This window comes from Hydra vulgaris, chromosome 15 (assembly GCF_038396675.1).
Source record: "Hydra vulgaris chromosome 15, alternate assembly HydraT2T_AEP".
NCBI lineage: Eukaryota > Metazoa > Cnidaria > Hydrozoa > Anthoathecata > Hydridae > Hydra > Hydra vulgaris.
Genome location: NC_088934.1, coordinates 34,982,501 through 35,003,225, shown reverse-complemented (window position 1 = coordinate 35,003,225; position 20,725 = coordinate 34,982,501). Strand labels below are relative to the sequence as shown.

Here is a 20,725-nt window from a genome sequence, read left to right as displayed (position 1 = left end):
ATATGTTATATTTTTATTTTTATCATCATTTATCAAAAAATTACAACAACTTGGGGCTTTGTTAATTTTTTTGTAATGACTTTGAAGTTATTTCTTCTGTGTTTTTGTTTCTTAAGGTTGCTAATTTAAAGGTTTCCTAGATTCAGTCAGGCATACAAATATTTATTTCTTATTACAGGTTTAGTTAAAGTTGCTTTAATCTTATTAACTTTTTTTTCTTGTGCAGCTATGATTTCAAATTTTAATCATTTTTATCATTTTCTCCACAAAAACAACACTCTAACGATCAAATTTTGTTGCTGCAAGAAATTGATATAAATGGTACTGTCTGACTTTAAGGTCCCATATTTTCAGATTACTAAAGCTCAGGCTTTTTATATTAGAAGATAGGTTCAGAGACTTTAAAAAGTTTTTAATAATATTGTTGTCATACTCAGGCATGTTTTTTAATGATTTCTTTTCTCCTTCAGGAAAACTAATTTTGAATTTTATATTTTTCTTTAATCAAACTAAGAAGTAAATTTGTCTTAAATGTTGATTAAAGTGAATGCAATCTGAGTTTTTTTATTCTTTTTGCATGTTACAATGACTTGCATAAAGGTGAACAATAACTTGCTCAAAAATGCACAATGACTTGCACAAAAATGCACAAAAAACTGATAAAAATGTTTAGATGAATTGTTTAATAAAGTCGGTTTAAGTGCTTAGTGGTAATTTTAAAAGCCATTTGGTTTCAGTTGTCAAAAAAGATTGTTTTTAATCGATTCATTGTGAAAACTGAATTTTCTTCTAAAACTTTATTTAGACTCACTTGGAAACTTGCGAATGTCTACCAACTTATTGTGAAAATCAATGTGGCATGAAAATTTTGCTTAAAGAGGTTTGATTAATAATCGAAAAATCAGTTTTATATAAAAAAAGATTGCATTGCATTCGGTAAGTAAATTGATTTTCACATCTATTCATAGAAGTCATCCCATATTATTAATAGTTGCGCTAATACAATTGTTTCTTGTCAATACTTGAGCATTGGATGCAATTTTAAGGTAACAAATTAAGTTATTAGAATATAAAAATGTATAAATGTCTCAAACAAAAAATCAACAAAATATCACGGTTACAAACATAAACGTTCCCAAACCTCACTTTTGGGCAGTACTCTAAAATCAGGTACGGTAAAGTTTTTCATTTTATTTTATTTTTTAAATCAAATTGATTAACAAATTAAAGTTCTTATTTTAAAACGGGTGTTTAAACGTTATAAACGAGAGACTTTTAGATAGATTAGATGCTTCAAGTGTATATACGTTGATTAACAGTTTTATTTTAGGAAAATCCTTTTTTTAATAAAAATGTTTCTCTAATTTTAAATATATTATGTTAATTTTGTTGGTGTATTTTTTATTTTTGTAACTTTTTTTATTTTTAATTGAAAAAGCATAAAAAGATAGGCACACCCTAGTAAAATATATTTAACATTAAAAAAAAATGATAATAATAAAGAGAAAGGAAACGAATAGAGAATAAGCAAATATAATAAAAAAAGGTTTCAATTTATAGTACAGTTTCCAAATGCAGCTTGCGTACATAAAGGGGTTTGTAACATACTTTAGTTAGATTATCTTCGTCATTTACATGTTGGCAAACCTCTAATCTGTGAATAACCATTTGGAAAACTATTGCATAAATATGTAATACTCTAACATTACATTTTTAAAAAAACATAAAAAAACAATGGTGGCCATAAATAGATTTTTCTTTTTGCTCAGAATATGAGCAAAAGAAAAAAAAGAAACCTGACACAAAAAAACTTTGCGGCTGCAGCACCTTGACTGTGGATATGCACCTTCCAATCTAGCATCAACTTCCCAGAAATTTCGTGTTGATAGCTTCGTCCAGTAATTAATCACTATAAGATTAATATTAACCAAAGAGTATAAAAAAAGGCTTTTTAACCCATTATAACTTAAAACCTTTTTTTTTTTGCGTAATCTGTAGAAAAAAGTTGAGGTCGATTAGTTCAGAAGACATTTTAGAAGCTTGTTTATATAATTTTTGCAAATTTACTTAATTTTAGAAAAATAAATCATTTCCTTAGACAGAACATATTAATCCTTTAAAGTGGTTTGTGTTTAAAAGTAAAGTAAGTTTTTTTAAAAATGGTCAAATTTGTTTGATGCTTTAAAATTTTGTGACTAATACTATAAGATATATGACTTATATTAAATTATCAAGGAAAAAACCTGTTCTTAAAGGAAGTTGATCTTTTATAAAAATATAGGTGATTGTATTCTACATAAAATGTATTCTAAAGTCACATTGTTAGCACTTTTTAACAATTTGCTGTTCCAAGAGCACTTTATAAACAAATCAGCTGTGATAAATTGACCCTTAATCACATATTTTTTGGTAAATCAGGCTAGAGAAAATTTTTATGTTGCAGTTATGCAATGTGTTATTTTCTGCACATTATTTCCACGATAAAGGGTTTTCCACCATCTTTACTCTATCTAAAACAAGGCGTCGTTGTTTTTCACTTACATTTAAACAGGTGGTCAATTTCTTTTTTGTTCTCAGCTGCATTTTTGTGCAAAGAAACCATTGATGGTTTTTAGATATTTCATGCTTTTGAAGTCTATCTAACAGGTGCCGATAGACACAACTCAATCCAGTCATAAAATGCCTGTTTTAATCTTGTGTGAAAACTATTTATGCACTATAGAAAATCTGTCTCAGTGAATCGAAATATGACACCGTTAGATATATCTGTGTTATAAATACATTTTTTCGTTAAAGTGTGACATTTAATAGCTATAATGAATTCAGGTTCATGAACAGAAGTTTTTTACTCAAGAGTGCAGTTTTGGATTAGCCCAAATATTCGGTTATATATATTTTTGATTTTTTTTTTAGTGCATCTTGATTTATAGTATGACCCAGGACCATCGGGCCTGGCAGTAACCCGGGGGAAAATTTGTCAAACTCCTAGGCCATTCCAACCCTGAATCCAAATATAAGTTTAAAAGTAATGTAATCTAAATATTCATTTGGCTTTTATTGATCTGTGTAATACATAAGTCTAATAATACTTTATGCATAATAATATATTTTAATATGTAATAATATTCATTATTGTACTTTTTATTAACATAATATTGATATATTTTATACTATGCAGGGAATGAAAAAAGAACAAGATTCTCATAACAATTCTTCAATACAAAACCATTTTTCAATGGCAATATCAAAAGTGTCTGCACTTGAAAATAAAATTTTGTTAAATGAGAAAGAAATGGAAGCAAAAATTACCATTCTCAAAAATGAAATAGTAAGGATGAAGTTTTAATAAAATGTTGTTTTAAAATTTAGAAAATTTCCAAAACAAATTTGACTATTACTCATTGCCTCTTCTGCTGAAACCCATAAATGTATGCTGAGCCTTATAAAAAACCATTGATTTAATTGCTAAAAATATATTTTGGCAATTATTTTTATGGTATTACCAAGTGCCGAACCTGTACATCTACGTTCTTTTTCTAAATTATTACTTGTAAAGACACGTGTTTGTCACGATCCAAAACACGTGTTAACTACGGGCAGTTTTGCTCAAAATTCACAAATGTTTATTGAGGTTTCAAATAGAAATAGAAAACAAACCGAATTCAAACTAAACGAAGCAAACTCAAACCTTACCTACGACCGAACCAAACCGAACCCAAACTTCACTTCTTAACAAACTAAACCAAACCCGAACTTTAAAAAAGTTTGGAACGAACCAAACTGAACAAACTGTTCTTGCCCTAACCAAACGGAAAAGAAATTTGCAGTAGTGAAAATTTTGAAATACATAAAATAAGCGATGCTAGAATTATCATATTCTCCGCATTTGCAAATTATAAGATAAAAAGGTTTAAGAAAGAAAGACTTTAGGAGACGGCATATATATATTCATATATATATATATATATATATATTTATATATATATATATATATATATATATATATATATATATATATATATATATATATATATATATATACATGTATATATATATATATATATATATATATATATATATATATATATATATATATGTATATATATATATATATATAAATAAATATATATACATTTAGATACAAATATATATATATATATATTCATATTTATATATATATATATATATATATATATACATATATATGTATATATATGTATATGTATATATATATATATATATACATTTTTATATATTTATAAATGTATATATATATATATATATATATAAATGTATATATATATACATATATATATATATATATATATATATATATATATATATATATATATATATATATATATATATATATATATATATATATATATATATATATATGTATAAATGTATATATATATGTATATATATATATGTATATGTATATATACATTGTTTGTTTAGTTTTATTTAAATTTAAAAAAATTCTTTACAGTTATTTAGTTTGATTATTGCAGTTTTTAGCTTTATTTTCAGAGAGTGTTCGTTGTTTTAGCATAATAGTGTTTCAATTCTGGAAACTAATTTGTTAAATAAATAGGGACCACGATATTTATTTGAGATTTTTAAGAGTCTTGTTGTTTCAAAAGTTGCCTGTTGCTTTTAAGATTCTTGTTGTTTCAAATCTTAAAGTTGCCTGTTGCTATTTATTTTTATTGTTTTTAAAAATAGTGTGTTGTAAAATGTTCTGAAACCAGACTTAGTTTGTATTTAAACATGAAAGCATATTTTGAAAAATACTTTTTTGAAATATATTTGGTGCGTTCATTTGTTCCAGTAAAGGTTGAGCATGAGTATAATTGTGTTCGTTGTATACTAGTCTTGAAGCGTGTTTTTGACGTAAGTAAAGTGGTTATAATTTAGATTTATGGGTATTGCCCCATGTTATATTGGCATAGATGAGATAGCTATGAATGAATGAAAAGTAAAAAAGATTTTGAATTTTTTTAGGTATAAAATGGTTTTGCATTGTATAATAAACCTATGTTCTTTAATATTTTTGTGTTTATGTAGTTTATGTGTGGTTTGCAGGAGATGAGTTCATCAATTAGAATTCGTTAAAATTTTGTATTCAGAGCTCTTCTGATGGTTATGTTTTCTGTATCAATTGTTGGTAGGTTCAGAGGTATTTTTTGAATTTGTTGATTAGAGTGGAATATTAAATACATAGTTTTTCCTATATTGAGTTACATCTTATTTGATTTAAACCATATATTAATTTTTTTTAGTTCAGAATTTGTTTTTTCAAAGAGGTCTTTGATTGTCTTTGATGAGTAAAACAAGTTTGTATCGTCAGCAAGCATTTTTGTTTTAAAGGTATTAGAGGCGTTTTGAAGATTGTTTATATAAATAAAAAATAAAAGAGGAGCGAGAATGGAAACATGGCGTACACCACATTTTGTTTTTAATAAATTTGAGTTGCTATTTATAATAGCACACTGTTATCTGTTATTAACGTAGTTTTTAAACATTTTTAAAGCTTGATTTTTTTTAGCGTAGTTTTAGTGTTATGGTTGACGGTGTCAAATGCCTTTGACAAATCAATAAAGAATTCTGATAGAAATTTTTGTTTTTAAACAATCTACTTATCCTGTTTGAGAGGATTGCATGCTCATTTAAATGTAGCTTTTGAAAACCATATTGACTTTTAATAATATTTTTGTTTGCTTTTAAATACTCATTTAACTTATAATAAATTATTTGTTCTAGACGTTTCGAGAATACTAAAAGAATTGAGATTGGTCTATAATTGTTTAAAAAATTAGCTTTTCCTGATTTATAGATTGGTATAGTTTTAGAGATTTTTAGTTTATCAGGTAGAATACTTGTAGTAACTGATGAATTAAATACTTGGTAAAGTGGATTACATATCTCCTCAAATACCTCTGACACTACTTTGCAAGAGATATCATCGATTTCTGGGGACTTAACATTAAGTAATGTTATAGCTATTTTAAGTTTGTCTTGATTTATTTCATTGAAACTTAAACAGCAGTAACTTTTATGTAACTTTTCTTATGTAACTTTTAAATGTATTATTTGGGCATTAATTTTTTGATGCAAGATCAGGACCAATGTTGGCAAAGTAGTTTTTAAATTCATTGGAAATATTTTGCTTGTTGTTTGATTCACTTTCATTAACTGTTACTCAAGAAAGCATTTTATTAAAATTAGATTTACTTTTACCAATTATTTTCTTCATAATGTCCCACGTCTTTTTTAAGTCTCTATTAAATTTTTGTATTTGAATAGAATAATATAAAATTTTATGTTTTTTTTTTTATTTTTTTAAATTGGTTTTTGTATTGCTTGTAGAGGGATAGGTTTGCTTTGCTACTATTTTTTAAGTATTTTAAGTATAGTTTTTGTTTTTGTTTTGAGGATTTTCTTATTTCTTTTGTTATTCATGGACAATTTAAATATTTTGCTTTTAATTTTTTTTCTTGAATTGGAAAACTTTTTTAATATTGTAGAATAAAAAAATATATTAAGTTAATGTACGCGGAGTTTGTGTTTCCTAGATTACATTCTTGGTAGACCTTTTGCCAATTTGTTGCCAATGTGAAGTCCTTAAATTTATGAGTAGACGTTCCATCTTTAATTCTTTTCTAACATAAGGTTTTTGAATAGTTGATTTTTGTGGAATTTAGTGACAAAGAGAAGTAAATTGGAAAGTGATCTGAAATATCCGTATTTATTATACCTTATTTTAGAGAAGGATCTTGTATTAAGTTTGCTAATATATAATCAATAGCAGTAATTGATTTTGAAGTTGCCCTGGTAGGTTTGTTGATAATGGGGAAGATTTTAAGTTGAACATGTCGTCAAAGAAATTTTATGTAAGCGCATGCTTGTTGTACATCAAAATATTTGTTTATATTTCCTATAATTAACAACTTTTTCTGCTCTCTCTTATTTGTAATTATATGTTTCATATAACTCGAAAATTTACAAGTATTACCGTCAAGTGGTCTGTAGCACGTAGAAACTAGAAAGTTCTTCGAGACAGTTATAGTAACTTTCATTGTGAGGTCCTCACTATCGCCATCAGAGTTTGAAAGATCATTTCTTATCTTAATGTTTAGATCACTCCTTATATAAATCACAACTCCTCCTCCTATTTTGCTAACTGATCTTTTTTTAGAAAATATTTTATAGTTTTGAATTTGGAGGTCAGAGTTTGTTTCTGCTGCTTCGTCAGAGCACCAAGTCTCTGTAAGGCAGATCATACTGCAAGTTATTTGCATTACAGTAACCTCTTGCTTAATTGCGCATCCAATTAGTTGCACATCCCAGTTAATTGCGCGTTTAGGCCTAAAATATTTGTGTTTCAATTTTTTACTGAGTTTTTTGTTGAAAACGTAACTATTATTTTCATGTGTTAAGTTAAAAACTAGTTTTTATCATAAATATTTTGAGATAATGATTTTATCAGAATGTAAATATATAAATAATTCGAATTCGAATTCGAATCGAAGTAAATGATAAATCTTGTTTTAAACAGATAATAATTAGTTTTAACGATTTATCAGTGAAGTCTCATTGAAAAAACTTTAATAAAAAAACTTCATTTAAAATTTAACCGTCTATTCACAGTTCTCTTATTCCAACTTTTTTATCCTTATTTCTTATGGCTAAAGGCAAAGGAAAAAGATTATCGGAAGATCAACGAGTCGAAATTATAGCTAAACTTACAAAAAGTGATGCGCCAAGCAAACGAGCGATTGCAAAAGAATATAAAGTCTAACGGGTAAACAAAAGTTATATGATAAGTAGGGTAAAGGAAGGTATGTTCGTGATAAATTAACTAGATGTGTAATTACAAAGTCAATTTCAGTAGTTTTACTTAATTACTTAAATTGTTTGATGTACATAGAGTAAAGTTACTAGAATCTATGCAGTTTTGGGATTTTAAGTCCTTTGATAAGTTTTTATAAAAGCTCAAAAGTCATTGAGAAAAGTTAGGTAATTTTGTGATATGATATTTAATTTCGTGATAGTGGTTAGGTAATTTCGTGAATACACAATAATATTTAAATTTTTCTTTATTAATTAAGTATAACATCTGGTATAATATAACAAAAAATATCAACACTTGTTTTGAATTCATAACTATTCAATCAGACTTTAAGTTCATAAAATATAAATATAGTCAGGCTTATAAGTTAACAAAATTATAATAATACTTTCATTACTTTATATTTATATATAAAAAAAATATACTTTTAACATAGGTAGCTTAGAAAATAAAATAACAGACCTACAAAAAACTCTTAATATAATAACTATAATATTAACCATACTTATATCTGATTAACTTATTTTTCTAAATCACATTCTTGTTGACAACATGTATCACACATAAATACTTCACCAATGTCCTCATATGTTTGACAACTCTCATGATAAGGTACTAAACAATAGGAACACTGCACCCATTTTTTTCAATTCTTTTTTTTTACATCACTGTTGTAACTTTTTTTACAAACACCGCACTCCCAATCATCATCTTTTGAAGCATTTTTATTTTTTTTACTTTTTTTAGAACATACAGGAATAGAATCCTTTGAAGTTAATGGAATAGGTTGATCAGGAGGATCAACCTATTCCATATATTTATATTAAATATTTGCAGATTCGTATAGAGAAAGATATTATTATCATTTAACTATATAGTTATATCGTGCTAAAACAACTTTTAATGTCATTATATTTAATAAAAGAAACATGATTAAAAATGTACATTCATTTGAGGTGAAAACGTTAAGAAAATGTGTAACTGCGATAAGGAATCGTAAGTTATAGGAAGTTAATAAAAAAACAAAAGTTTTACCATTAAATCAAGCATCTTTTCTAGTTTAATATTTAATAAAAATAATTTACTTACCTTAAAACACAAGTCTGGAAATAAAAATGTTGGACAAGTACTCCAAACAAATGTGCTGAACGCACGTTAAATAATGCTAAAGAATGTACAAACTGATAGTAAACAATTGACGTATCACACGCACCCAACGACTATTTGTGAATCGACAGTAGTACCCCGGGGTACCATTTGACGCAATTTCGATGTTTTTGACAAATAGGTATGTTTGCTACAAATGCCGAGCGAAATATCACGAAATTACATATATCACGAACATACCTTTCTTTACCCTACTTGAAAAAAAAACTTATAAAAACGAAATGTCATATAAAAATTATAAAAATTTATTTGAAAAAACAAAACGAAACTCAAAAAAGCTTTATTATGCAAAGCTATTAAGTAAAGCCACCGGAAACACTGAAAAAACATGAAGTGTAATTAAAGAAATAATAGGAAAAAATTTTTATGCGAGAAACATTCTGCCAAAACAATTGATAAAAACACAATTTATGATAAATCAATTATTGCTGAAAAACCAAACAGCTTCTTTACCAATACTAGTCCAAATTTGGCATAAAAAATTCCTATGACTTCAACACCATTTGAATCTTATTTAAAAAGTTTTGATAAATTTATGGATGAATCTAATTTAAAACTAATTGAATTGCAAACCGCCTTTTTTTGCCTTAAAACTAACAATAGTGCTGGATTTGATAAAATTAACGTTAATGTTGTAAAATCAGTATAAATTTTAATAGAACCCTCGTTATTTCACATATTTAATCTTTCACTTAAAACAGGTATCGTCCCTGAAAAGCTAAAAATTGCACGAATCACACCGATATATAAGTCCGGGGATGACTCAAATATCTCTAAGTATAGGCCAGTATCTATTTTACCTTGTTTTTTAAAATTACTTGAGAGAATAATGTACAATAGACTTTTTAATCACTTATCAGAAAACGACATGCTGTATTCAAAACAATTTGGTTTCAAAAAAAAAATTCAGCGGAGCATGCAGTGATTAAACTAGTATATCAAATATTAAGTGCATTCAGTAGTAACTACTTTAGGACTTTACTTTGGAGTTTTCATTGATCTGTCAAAAGCTTTCCATACCGTTAATCATAATATACTAATAAAAAAACTTGAACACTATGGTGTAAAAAATAACAATTTACTTTGGTTCAAAAGTTATTTGGTCGGTAGAAAATAATTTATAGTTTATGAACAAAAACAAACATTTCCGACTGCCATAACTTGTGGGACTCCCCAGGGCTCTATTTTAGGACCACCGTTGTTCCTAGTGTATATTAATGATTAAAATTTAGCAACAGATCTATAAAATTGTATTCTTTTTGCAGATGACTCCAATCATTTTTGTTGCCACAGTCACATTAATACACTATTTGAAACAACAAGCGAACAATTATTGAAAGTTAATGAGTGGTTCAAAAGTAATAAACTTTCTCTAAATGTGGATAAAACCAAATTTATTTTGTTCCACAAAGTTAATAAATAAAAAAAAAATCCCATCAAATTGCATAAATTATCAAAAAGTTTAGCAATAATATATAAAGCTAAACCATTTTTAAGCAGTAGTTTTTTGAAAAGTTTATATTTTTCTTTTATTCATTGCTATTTAATTTATTGCAATTTTGCATGGGCAAGTACAAACCATACAAAATTAAAAAAGTTGTACTGTAAACAAAAACACGCATGCGGAATAATTTTTAGAGCTAATAGAACTTTACCTAGTGAGCCTCTTCTGCGTATACTTGGAGCATTAAATATATATAAAATCAACTTACACCAAGTTTTAATGTTCATGTATAAAACAAATTTAGGATTATCTCCTAAAATATTTCAATCCTATTTTGACAAAATAGTTCATAAATATCCAACAAAATTTTTAAGTAACAACTTTGTTGTCCCAAAATATAATTCAAAACTAACTTCATATTCAGTTCTTTATCGTGGACCCTACTTGTGGAAAATGTTTCCCAAAATAGTAAATATACATAAAACTAGTATAGAGCAGTTTAAAAATGAATCAAAGTACACATTCTTACTTATGGATTTTAATATATCTGATTTTAAATGTTTTTTTTAATTAAAACTCAAATACATAAAATAATTAATACAAAATTAAGTCACTGAGTGTATCAACATTTTTTTTTTTTTTTTTAATTATCTTAATTATGGTATTACCTCTATGACGTTTGCTAATTTATTTACGTTATTTTTATGAAGTAGACTAATTTATTTATGTTATTTCTATGGTGTATATTAATTTATTAACTTTTTATTTTTAAATCTTACTTTAAATTTTTAAGTTTAAAGCAAATGATAATATCTCATTTATTTATTTTTATTCAATTGATCTTACTCTTTCCTTAAAGTTTTATTCTTTAAATTTTTCTTTAAAAGACAAGGAATTGTTATTTATTTTACATTTTTATTTTTATTTTTTTTTAATAAATTGTTTGTTAACTAAAGATATTTAAATATTACGGTTTTTGTAAATACGTGAGAATAGGGCTCGGTGATAAGGCTAAATTAGTCTTCTTCTTGCCCCGCCAATATTTATTTTTATTTATGTGCTTCGAAACTGTATATATTATTTAACGGCGAAAATATTAAAAAAAAATAAAAAAAAATGTAACTGAAAATTTAATTCCATCTCTCTGGAATAATCGAGATCAAATAGAAAAAAGAAGTTAACTAATAACAGAAGAAGTTAGAAAAAAAGTGTTGTGATTATTGTCTTGAAAATTTGAAGCAATAGAAAATTAGCTACATATTTGGATTGATTCATTGCGTCGTTTAAAGATTGAAGCGCCTCCATCGTTAGCAATTATGAAAGCAAAAAAAATTGCGCAAATATTTAATATAAAAGAAAAGAATATAAAGCTTTTTAGCAATAGCTCTTTTTTATTTCGTCGTCGTCGAGGCTTAAAATTGATGCATCTCTTTGAAGAAGGAGCTGAAGTTAACAAAGATGATCCTGTTCTTCTTCAGCATCTTAAGGACTTTTACTCAATTATTAAAATGTACAGACCCGAAAATGTATACAATATGGACGAACCTGGATTTTTTTTTTCGCTTGCTGCCTAGATATTCTCTGTTAATGCCTACTGAAAGCTTAATAACTACAAGAGGTAAAAAAAAATCTTAAAAATAGTGGTTTTAGTTGTTTGCTCCAATGCAACAGGATCTCACAAATACCCTGCTCTATGATTGGAAAAACTGCATGACCTGCTTGTATTGTCGGTAAAACATTTCCAATACCGTATTTTTATCAAAAAAAATGCATGGATGGATGTCTCTATATGCTGGAAATGGTTCAATGGAGTCTTTTATTCTAAAGTTAAACGCAAAACTGATTTGCCTGTTCTTTTATTATTAGACAATGCTCTTAGACATTTTGATGCGTTAGAGCGAAATCTTTTAAAAGTTGTTTTCTTCCCTCCAAATTGCACAAGTTAGAAGCAACCAAGTGATATGAGTATTATTGCGGCTCTTAAGAAGCGATATAAATATCTATATCTCTCAGACATATTTTCATATTACAGCCTCAATGTAAATATAAAGGAAAGTCTGAAAGAAATTAGTCTTTTGTGCAAAAGAGGTGCAGCAGGAGTTGAATACGGGAAGCCCGCACATCTTCTTTACGCTGCTTAGAATGTCAATTTCGCTTGGAAATCAATTCAACCTTCATCTCTCAAAAATTGCTTCGACAAGGCAGAATTATTTCAGATTTCCAGTCCCGTAAACACTGAACTATGCTCTGAGGAGGCTGACCTCGCATCTTGTAATATGCTCTTGCTGCTAAACGAAATTGAAGGAATAGGGAATTTGATCAGTTTAGAAGATATCAGCAATTTTGAATCAATTGACTGTGAAGATTCTCTAACGTATATTGAAGCAATCAAGGAAGATCTTGAAGGTTGTTTGTCTCTCGAAGAAAATAATGATAATCCAGTTGCTATGGATGACAATTCTGATGAAGAAGAAGCTAATAATGATGAAATATACGATGATACAGACTTCTTAGGTATTGAATTTATACATTTATCTCTGATCGATATTGGCAAGTATTTAAAATGTCAAAAAGGTAAAGCATTTTTAAAAGACGACAACGATAAATTAATGAATAGCTACAAACAACTATCATCAAACATACGGTCAGTAATTATGAAAATTAAACGAGAAAAGCTGCAGAATGCATATCAACCTACAATTCATGACTTTTTCCATCATGCCTAGTATATTTCTTAATAAAGTTTTGTTTACATAGTTAATAATTTAGTATGCTAAATTTTTTCTTATCTTTTTCTTGTTTGCGCACTTCTAGTTAATTGCGCACCGCAGTGCCTGTTTCAATTTGCGCAATTAAGCAAGAGACTACTGTAAAGGAGAAAGTTTTTTAATTCGTTTATATTAATAAGTAAATTTCTAATGTTTATGTGTATTACCGTAAACTAATTTATAAAGGCTTTAAGTTTAAATTTAAAGTTTTGTATATCAAAATATGCAAAGTCGGAGTATTCTTCGTTTAAAAAGCTAAAGTTGTCATAATGATTGTGTGATAAAGATTTATTAGCAGTTTCAAAGATATTCAAACGCAGCCTTTCAAAGTTTTTTGTTTCATTAGCCATAATGATTTTTGAGAAAATAAAAACTTGTTAGAAAATGGACTCGCCTAAAACAGCTGTTTAATTTTTAAAATCTCTGCAATAAATTTTATCAAATTTATTAGTAGGGTAATAACCATCTTTACAAAGTCGCTCAACTTTCTATAGTTTTTTTCAATTTTCTACTCTTTCATTTGCATGGTCTTAGTTTATATATAGTCCAGCCTATTTTAATTTTTTTGCGTTGTTAAGAACTTTAGTTTTATCTAAATAATAGATCAGTTAGAAGATTATTGTTCTTTGTAACTTATCATTTCTTGCATTTCCAATACGATGGGCTGTTTCAATTTCAATGTTAAGTTTATTTTTAATTATTTATTTTACCGAGTTTCTACAATCATCCCAGCTTTTACCTTTTTTTCTTTTGCACCATCGATCCTTAAATTGTTTCTGCGCAAGCGGTTCTCTTAGTCCACTGTTTTTTTTTACTCGGTAATTTATTACATACCCCAAATTTGTTATTATTTTTTTCAATTTTTTTAGTGATATTTTTTTCTTAAAAGTTCAAGCTCTCTTTAATTTCGTAAATTTCTTTTTCAATTATAGCATCTTTTGAATTGCTTTCTTTTGCTTCAAATTCAAGTTTGTTGAGTCGTACTGCGAGAGTTTTTAAGTTTCCACGTATTATTATTATAAAGTTTTGTTCTTATTCTTTCCATAATTTGCTTTTTTCTTATAGTATAAAAGATTTTTGTTATTCAAGCTTTGTTGTTATTAACTTTAGGATGTTTTCCAACGTTAAATTTATATTTTATTTTTTAATAAGGCTGATAAAAACACGTCCGTTCACAAACACGTCCGTTCACAATAAAATCTAATTGTAACTAAATATATGTATAAATATATATATACATATATATATATATATATATATATATATATATATATATATATATATATATATATATATATATATATATATATATATATATATATATATATATATATATATATATAATTATATCATGTATAAATATAATACATAACATAACAAAATTATCATATTCTTATACATAAAATAAGTCTACAATACATAATATGATACATAACATTATACGAAACATAAGTCTAGTATTCATAACATAAATCTAATTTGTTTACAGTCAGTCTGTAAGATCAATACCTCAGACAGTGAAGGTATGCGTTATTAGAAGGCAGCTTTTCTATAGAGCTTGAATTAAAAATATTTTATTTATCCTTTGCACAAGTTTCCAACATTTATCTTTCCTTCCTACAAATACTTGTCAATCGTCAAAGTAGAAGATGGCAAATTTGCTTATTCGAAGATAATTAGTATGGTAGACAAAACTATGTCTTCTTCAACACCGTAGGTGATACGCAAGGACTCAGGTAGTACAGATTTAAACAGCTTTAGTGACTCTAGTCATTTAGAGCAAGTTATTCTTTAAAAAAATAGTAAAGCTGATGCTGAATTGTATGACTTGCTGGCAAACTTTACAACAGCTCACACTCCATTTTCTAAAGCTGGCAGTAATGAAACAAGACATATATTGGACCAATACTTGGCACTGGCCATAAAGCATGTAATGCCATGCAACTCTGGACAATGACAATGACAGTTCAATTGAAGCAGGAATAGCCAAGTTGTTGGCTATTCCTGCTTCAAGTTCTACCAGTGAAAGAACCTTTTCAGTGATAATGAGTGATCGCTGGGCTCGCCTAAACCCAGAAACATAAGAAATGCTGATATTTATCAAATATAATATGCAGCTCTGATTACTAGACTGCCAGTAGGTTACTAAAGCGACCGTTTTCTAGGTTCAGAAAGTTACTGTTTTATAATTTGCGCGTTTTAACAGCAGCGTTTTGTTTTTTGAACTTTTGAAGTTGCAGTAGTTAAAACATTGCAAATTATTTAAAATAATTTCCAATGCTTTAACTACTTGATATTTTATTAATATCTTTGTGTTTATCATTGTAAATATAACTAAAAAATAATTGTATTGCTACCAATCCGAACCGAAATTAGCTGTAAATAGCTGTTACCGAACTAAACCGGACCCAAACTACGCCGCAGGCCAAGCCGAACCAAACTCGAGCATTAGATATAATCTGACTGAACCGTAACTTAACTTTAAAGGATGAATTTGATTCCCATCTCTAGTTTTAAAGTAAAATTTGATTGTGGCATGCTTTTACCTGTGGTTTCACATTTTTTTATGGTTAATTATAATAATATTGTACTACGTTTTTGTAGCAGTGAAACTATTAATTTTTCAACTAGTATTTATGGTAAATTGTAGTAGCTAATTTCGCGAAATGGAAACCATTTTTGACAAGTGTACTTCTTTTTGTTTTAAAAGGATTTAAACACGCAACAGAAACCAAGCATAAATTTATTCTGAGTTATGCCGGCTAACACAACTTCCAAATAAATAAAAATATTTCAGTTATTCAATATTAGTATTATCAGATCAACTGTCAAATGATAAAAAAAGAAAGTTAAAAAGTAATAACAAAGTACTAAGTTTATCATAAAAATAAGCAAGAATAAAAAATGCAGTTTATTTGCTAAGAAATAACCAATAATGAAACTAATGTCACCTACGCATCATCATATTGTTATGCATTATTTTTCTGTAATTTGGTATTAAACACAGTCTGATTCTACACCCATAGTTATAAGTTTTAATGAAATTACTTATCATGTTTAAACTTATATTAACTATGCAAATATTTAGCATCTACCAACTAAATCTAACGTTGAAACAAAGTTAATTACACTAACGGTTTTCCCCATCAGAATTACTAAGTTTTAATAACGTTGATTACACTAACGTTATTTTTATCAGAATTAAAATGTCTGAATTACGTTGTTTACACTAAAGTTGTTATTTATTAGAATTACAACGTGATGAGGTTATTTACACTAACGTTATTTTACATCGGAATGACAACGCTGTTTTGGCTACACTAATGTAAATTTTTTATCGGGTTTTTGAATATTTTTAGCTATACTTACGTTATTATTAATGAATGTTCTACTTTTTTTTGACGAGGATTATGTCTAAAATTCGTCAATTTAACTATTAATGTGAATATAAATAAAAGTAATATTATTTTATAATTAACATTTTTATCTTTAAACCAAAACAAATTAAATTTTATTATATTAGGTTTTTTTTTATAAAATAACACTATATTCCAGCGGGCAGAGTTTATTTGAACGTCAACATTAACATTGTTAGACGTTTTGTAAAGGTTGGAAACGTTAAATAACGACGTTAAGTCAACCTCACGTTAATCAATGTCGTTTAATCAACTTAAAAACAACGTCAAATTAACGTTAATTTGACGTTGTTTTTAAGTTGATTAAACGTCAGCACTAACGTTAGTTAAGCGTTATTTTGAAGTTAAAAATTGAAAGGTTTAACAACATTTAATAGCGACGTTAAGTTGACTTTGTGTAACTTACGTTAAACGTAATTAGGACCAAAACTCTATAAATGCAAATACATGATGAATGTATTTCCCAAATATTTTTAGTATAATATCATTCCAAATCAAAAACGTAACTTGACGTTTCATTGTTTGCACATTCATGCGCAAATCCATCAATTACCTTGACTTTTTTTGTCTGAAGCATACTTTAAAACACTCATAATTTTTTTTTTATATAATCTCGTGTAGTGTCTCGATCATATTCAAAAAGTCACTATTATGGATGATAGGTAAAACATCTAAACAATCACGGATATAAAAAATTTAAATCCCTATAAGATTTAACATTGATTTCCACTTTCTAAATTTTTAAGAAAATTGATACAAAAAAAAAATTGTTTAAAGAAGTTTCATCACTATATCTATAATTTATAATTTACAAATGTATATTTTTTTGGATGAAGTCCTGAAAATACTAAAAAGTTTATAAAACTTTTACAAAACTTGAACCTTCTGATTTTCATAGAAATATTTTGAAATCAAGAAATTTCAAGATTTAAAAAACTTGGCCTCTAAAAAGTTTGTCCTCAAAATTCAGAATCGTTCTTATAAATAAGATTTGATAAAAATATTTTAAAATAATAATTCACCTGTCACAGCCTCAAACAACTTTAGTTGTTGAGATAAAGCTTTTTTGGGCCTGCTGAAATTATTCTCCTTTCTATTTAATCTCAAAACTTCATAGCTAATAACACTGAAATAAAATAACATCTCACAGTAAACAACGTATTATCATAAAAAATGTTTATAATATATTTTCAATACAACAAACAATATGCAAAAACTTTACAAGTTTTTTCAATATATTTTTTAGAGCTTCTTTTAAAATTAGTCCACCAATTTAGATAATTTACAAACCTGAAAGAGAATTTATTTATAAAGCAATTACTAAATTAAAGAGACAAAGTATGGCAAAAAAGCTAGCTAAATTACTAAGTGAATTAAATTAAAAGCAGTATATACACTATTTTTAAATGCCGTTTATAATTCATGTTCCAAATCGTAAAATCAATACATACCATTCTTTTTTTTTTTGTTTTTATTTTCAGATCAAACTCTTTAACTTCACTTAAAATTTTTAGTCTTTTTACAGATTAACTTAAAATAAACTTTTTTTCTTTTATTCGGAGAACAAGGTTTCTACTTTTAGTCAATAGGGAAATAGTCTTGAACTGAAACTCTAAAATTAATTTGATTAATTATACCTCTATTCCACCAGCAAAATGGTTATCTTTGCGTAACCATTTTAAAGCGTTGTAAAACACATATTATCTATAATACAAGGAGAAAGAAATCTAGTAAATTTTTATGCAAGGTTTAAAAATCATTATCTAATATAAAAATCAAATTTAGTTAAAAGAATTATTAAAAAAATATGTTAAAATACATGGTTTTATAATTTAAAAATTATAATAGGAAATAATAAAAACAAACATAATCAATAATCACTAGCATTTAAAAGTTAAAACTTATTTGTTCTTAAAGAAACTCCATCCTTTCGAGATTAAAATATACTACTAAAATCTTCTGCAAAATTAGTTAGTACTACAAAACTTTCCTAACTGTACTGCAAGTTAAAGTATTTAGGATAAAGACATGTGTTTAATAACTCTATCATCTTAAGAGAATGGAAAAGGATTTAGTAATTTGGTTGTTGCTTAAAAACGATTTGTGATTTGTCTAAGAAATATAAATCATTATATGAATGTAATAAGAAAAAAAAAAGAACCAAAATTATTCAAGAATAAAAAAAAATTATAAAATGTATAACATTTATTTTTGTGTCAACTGCTTGTTCCTCATCTTCATCACTTGTTGTAAATTCATCGCATTTATCACTAAATTCAGCATACTCTTCAAACGATGAGAACGATATATATATAAATATATATAAATAAATATATATATATATATACACATATATATATATATATATGCATATACATAAATATATATATATATATATATATATATATATATATATATATATATATATATTTATATATATATATATATATATATATATATATATATATATATATATATATATATACTTTGTATTTTTACCTTTGAAGTTTTCAAATAAATTAACTTAAAAACGCTCATTTGTTACATAATTTATTGATTGAATTTATAATAAAATTCAAATTATTTGAACAGTCAAAACAATATATCATTAGCAAACGTTGATTAGAAACTATACTTAAATGTTCTTAAATTCAGATTTTGTGTCAAAGTGAGGCATTAACTTGCGGCGCTTCAGTTGAACGCGAATATAGCCATCACGATTTTCATGACCATAAACTTTGAATGCTGATTCAGTCACAATTTTAATCACACGTTCAATACTTTGATTGTGACATGGAAATGGCTCTATGTCAATAACTATGTCTTCAACTGACTGGAATATGTTTTTTCAGAACAGGTTCCAAGCGGGGCTGTGTTTGCCAGTCAATCAGTTCTTCATAACTAGTCGCTTGAAATCGTAACTCAGAGAGTTGAAATTTTCGATTTGGTATGTCATCTTCACGAGCACGAAGAATTCTCTTCAACGCAAGCTTACGGATCACTTGACGGTTGTCTTTGAGCATAGCCAGAATAATGCTCTTGATATGAGCCGGGTAGCTATTGCGCTTCAAAACTTGCTGAACAATTATTCGATAACGCACAGAAAGAAATCGTGATGTTTCTATCATTTTATAATAGTGTGAAGCAGCAGTTTGAATGTTTCTTAATGTCAAACCAAACAACCGCATGTGAATTCACAATAAATTTAGCTAAAAGTATTAGTTCATTTGATGGATCTTCAGTAGATATATAGAGGCGTAGAACACGGTTTGCTAGTGTCAACCACCTTGCATGGTTTAGTCGCCCAGGTGTTCTAGAATTAAATCTATCTGGTCCAACACCTGTCTTCACCGCATTAACAATTTCGAAAAAGTACAGTTGATCGCTGCTTAACAACTGCTTATTGCATATAACAGGTTCACCAACAAATATGGCAAAGCTGACTATGGGTTTCTGAACAGACATTGAAATAGACTTGCCAATTGGTCCATTAAATGAATGGGTTCCAGTTGTTGCACCATCTAAGGAGTGAAAAAGATGTTGCAAAGGAAGCTCGTTCAGATGTAAAGGACAAATGAACCAGTGCGGTGGTCAACCAAGTTCAATTTCCATTCTGCGTATAACTCCATTATTTAAACCAGTATTAACGTTACTTGAATCAGAACCAATACAAACAAGGCTCGTGCAGTCAACAGTATCAATTATTGAATCTGCAATGGATTTGGCTGATCCACTTGTTGGCGTACAATGATCAAAATACTTTGAATTTGGCTCTGCTAAAATGGAAATATGTTCCTCAGAAATCACAGTCTGCCTATCCGCCTCAAGTTTTAAAGTCTGATCTTTCCTTCCATCAAAATACAATCCAGTAATTCTACAATCAGCATTTTTACAGGATGTTCTCAGTAGTTTTCGTTCTCTGCGAATTTTATTCCGATCCACTGGCCCCATATGTTCTATACCAAAATCAACCAGAGTTGCTGATACAATTGCGGCAACTGCTCTATCTGATATGCCAAAACCATCTGCTCGTAGAGCAATTATTTTTAAACAACGGTTTTTCAGACGAGTAGAT

At 27.3% G+C, this 20,725-nt stretch overlaps 1 protein-coding gene across 2 annotated transcripts in view; it reads left to right on the top strand.

Annotated features, from left to right (window-relative positions):
• Positions 1 to 20,725, top strand: part of LOC136091400 (TNF receptor-associated factor 3-like) — a 134,780-nt gene that overhangs the window by 47,636 nt on the left and 66,419 nt on the right. For both annotated transcript variants that reach the window (XM_065818914.1, XM_065818915.1), the window contains exons 5-7: positions 806 to 880; positions 969 to 1,046; positions 3,179 to 3,328. In XM_065818914.1, the coding sequence (XP_065674986.1) occupies positions 806 to 880; positions 969 to 1,046; positions 3,179 to 3,328 (303 nt within the window). The remainder of the gene's footprint in view (positions 1 to 805; positions 881 to 968; positions 1,047 to 3,178; positions 3,329 to 20,725) is intronic.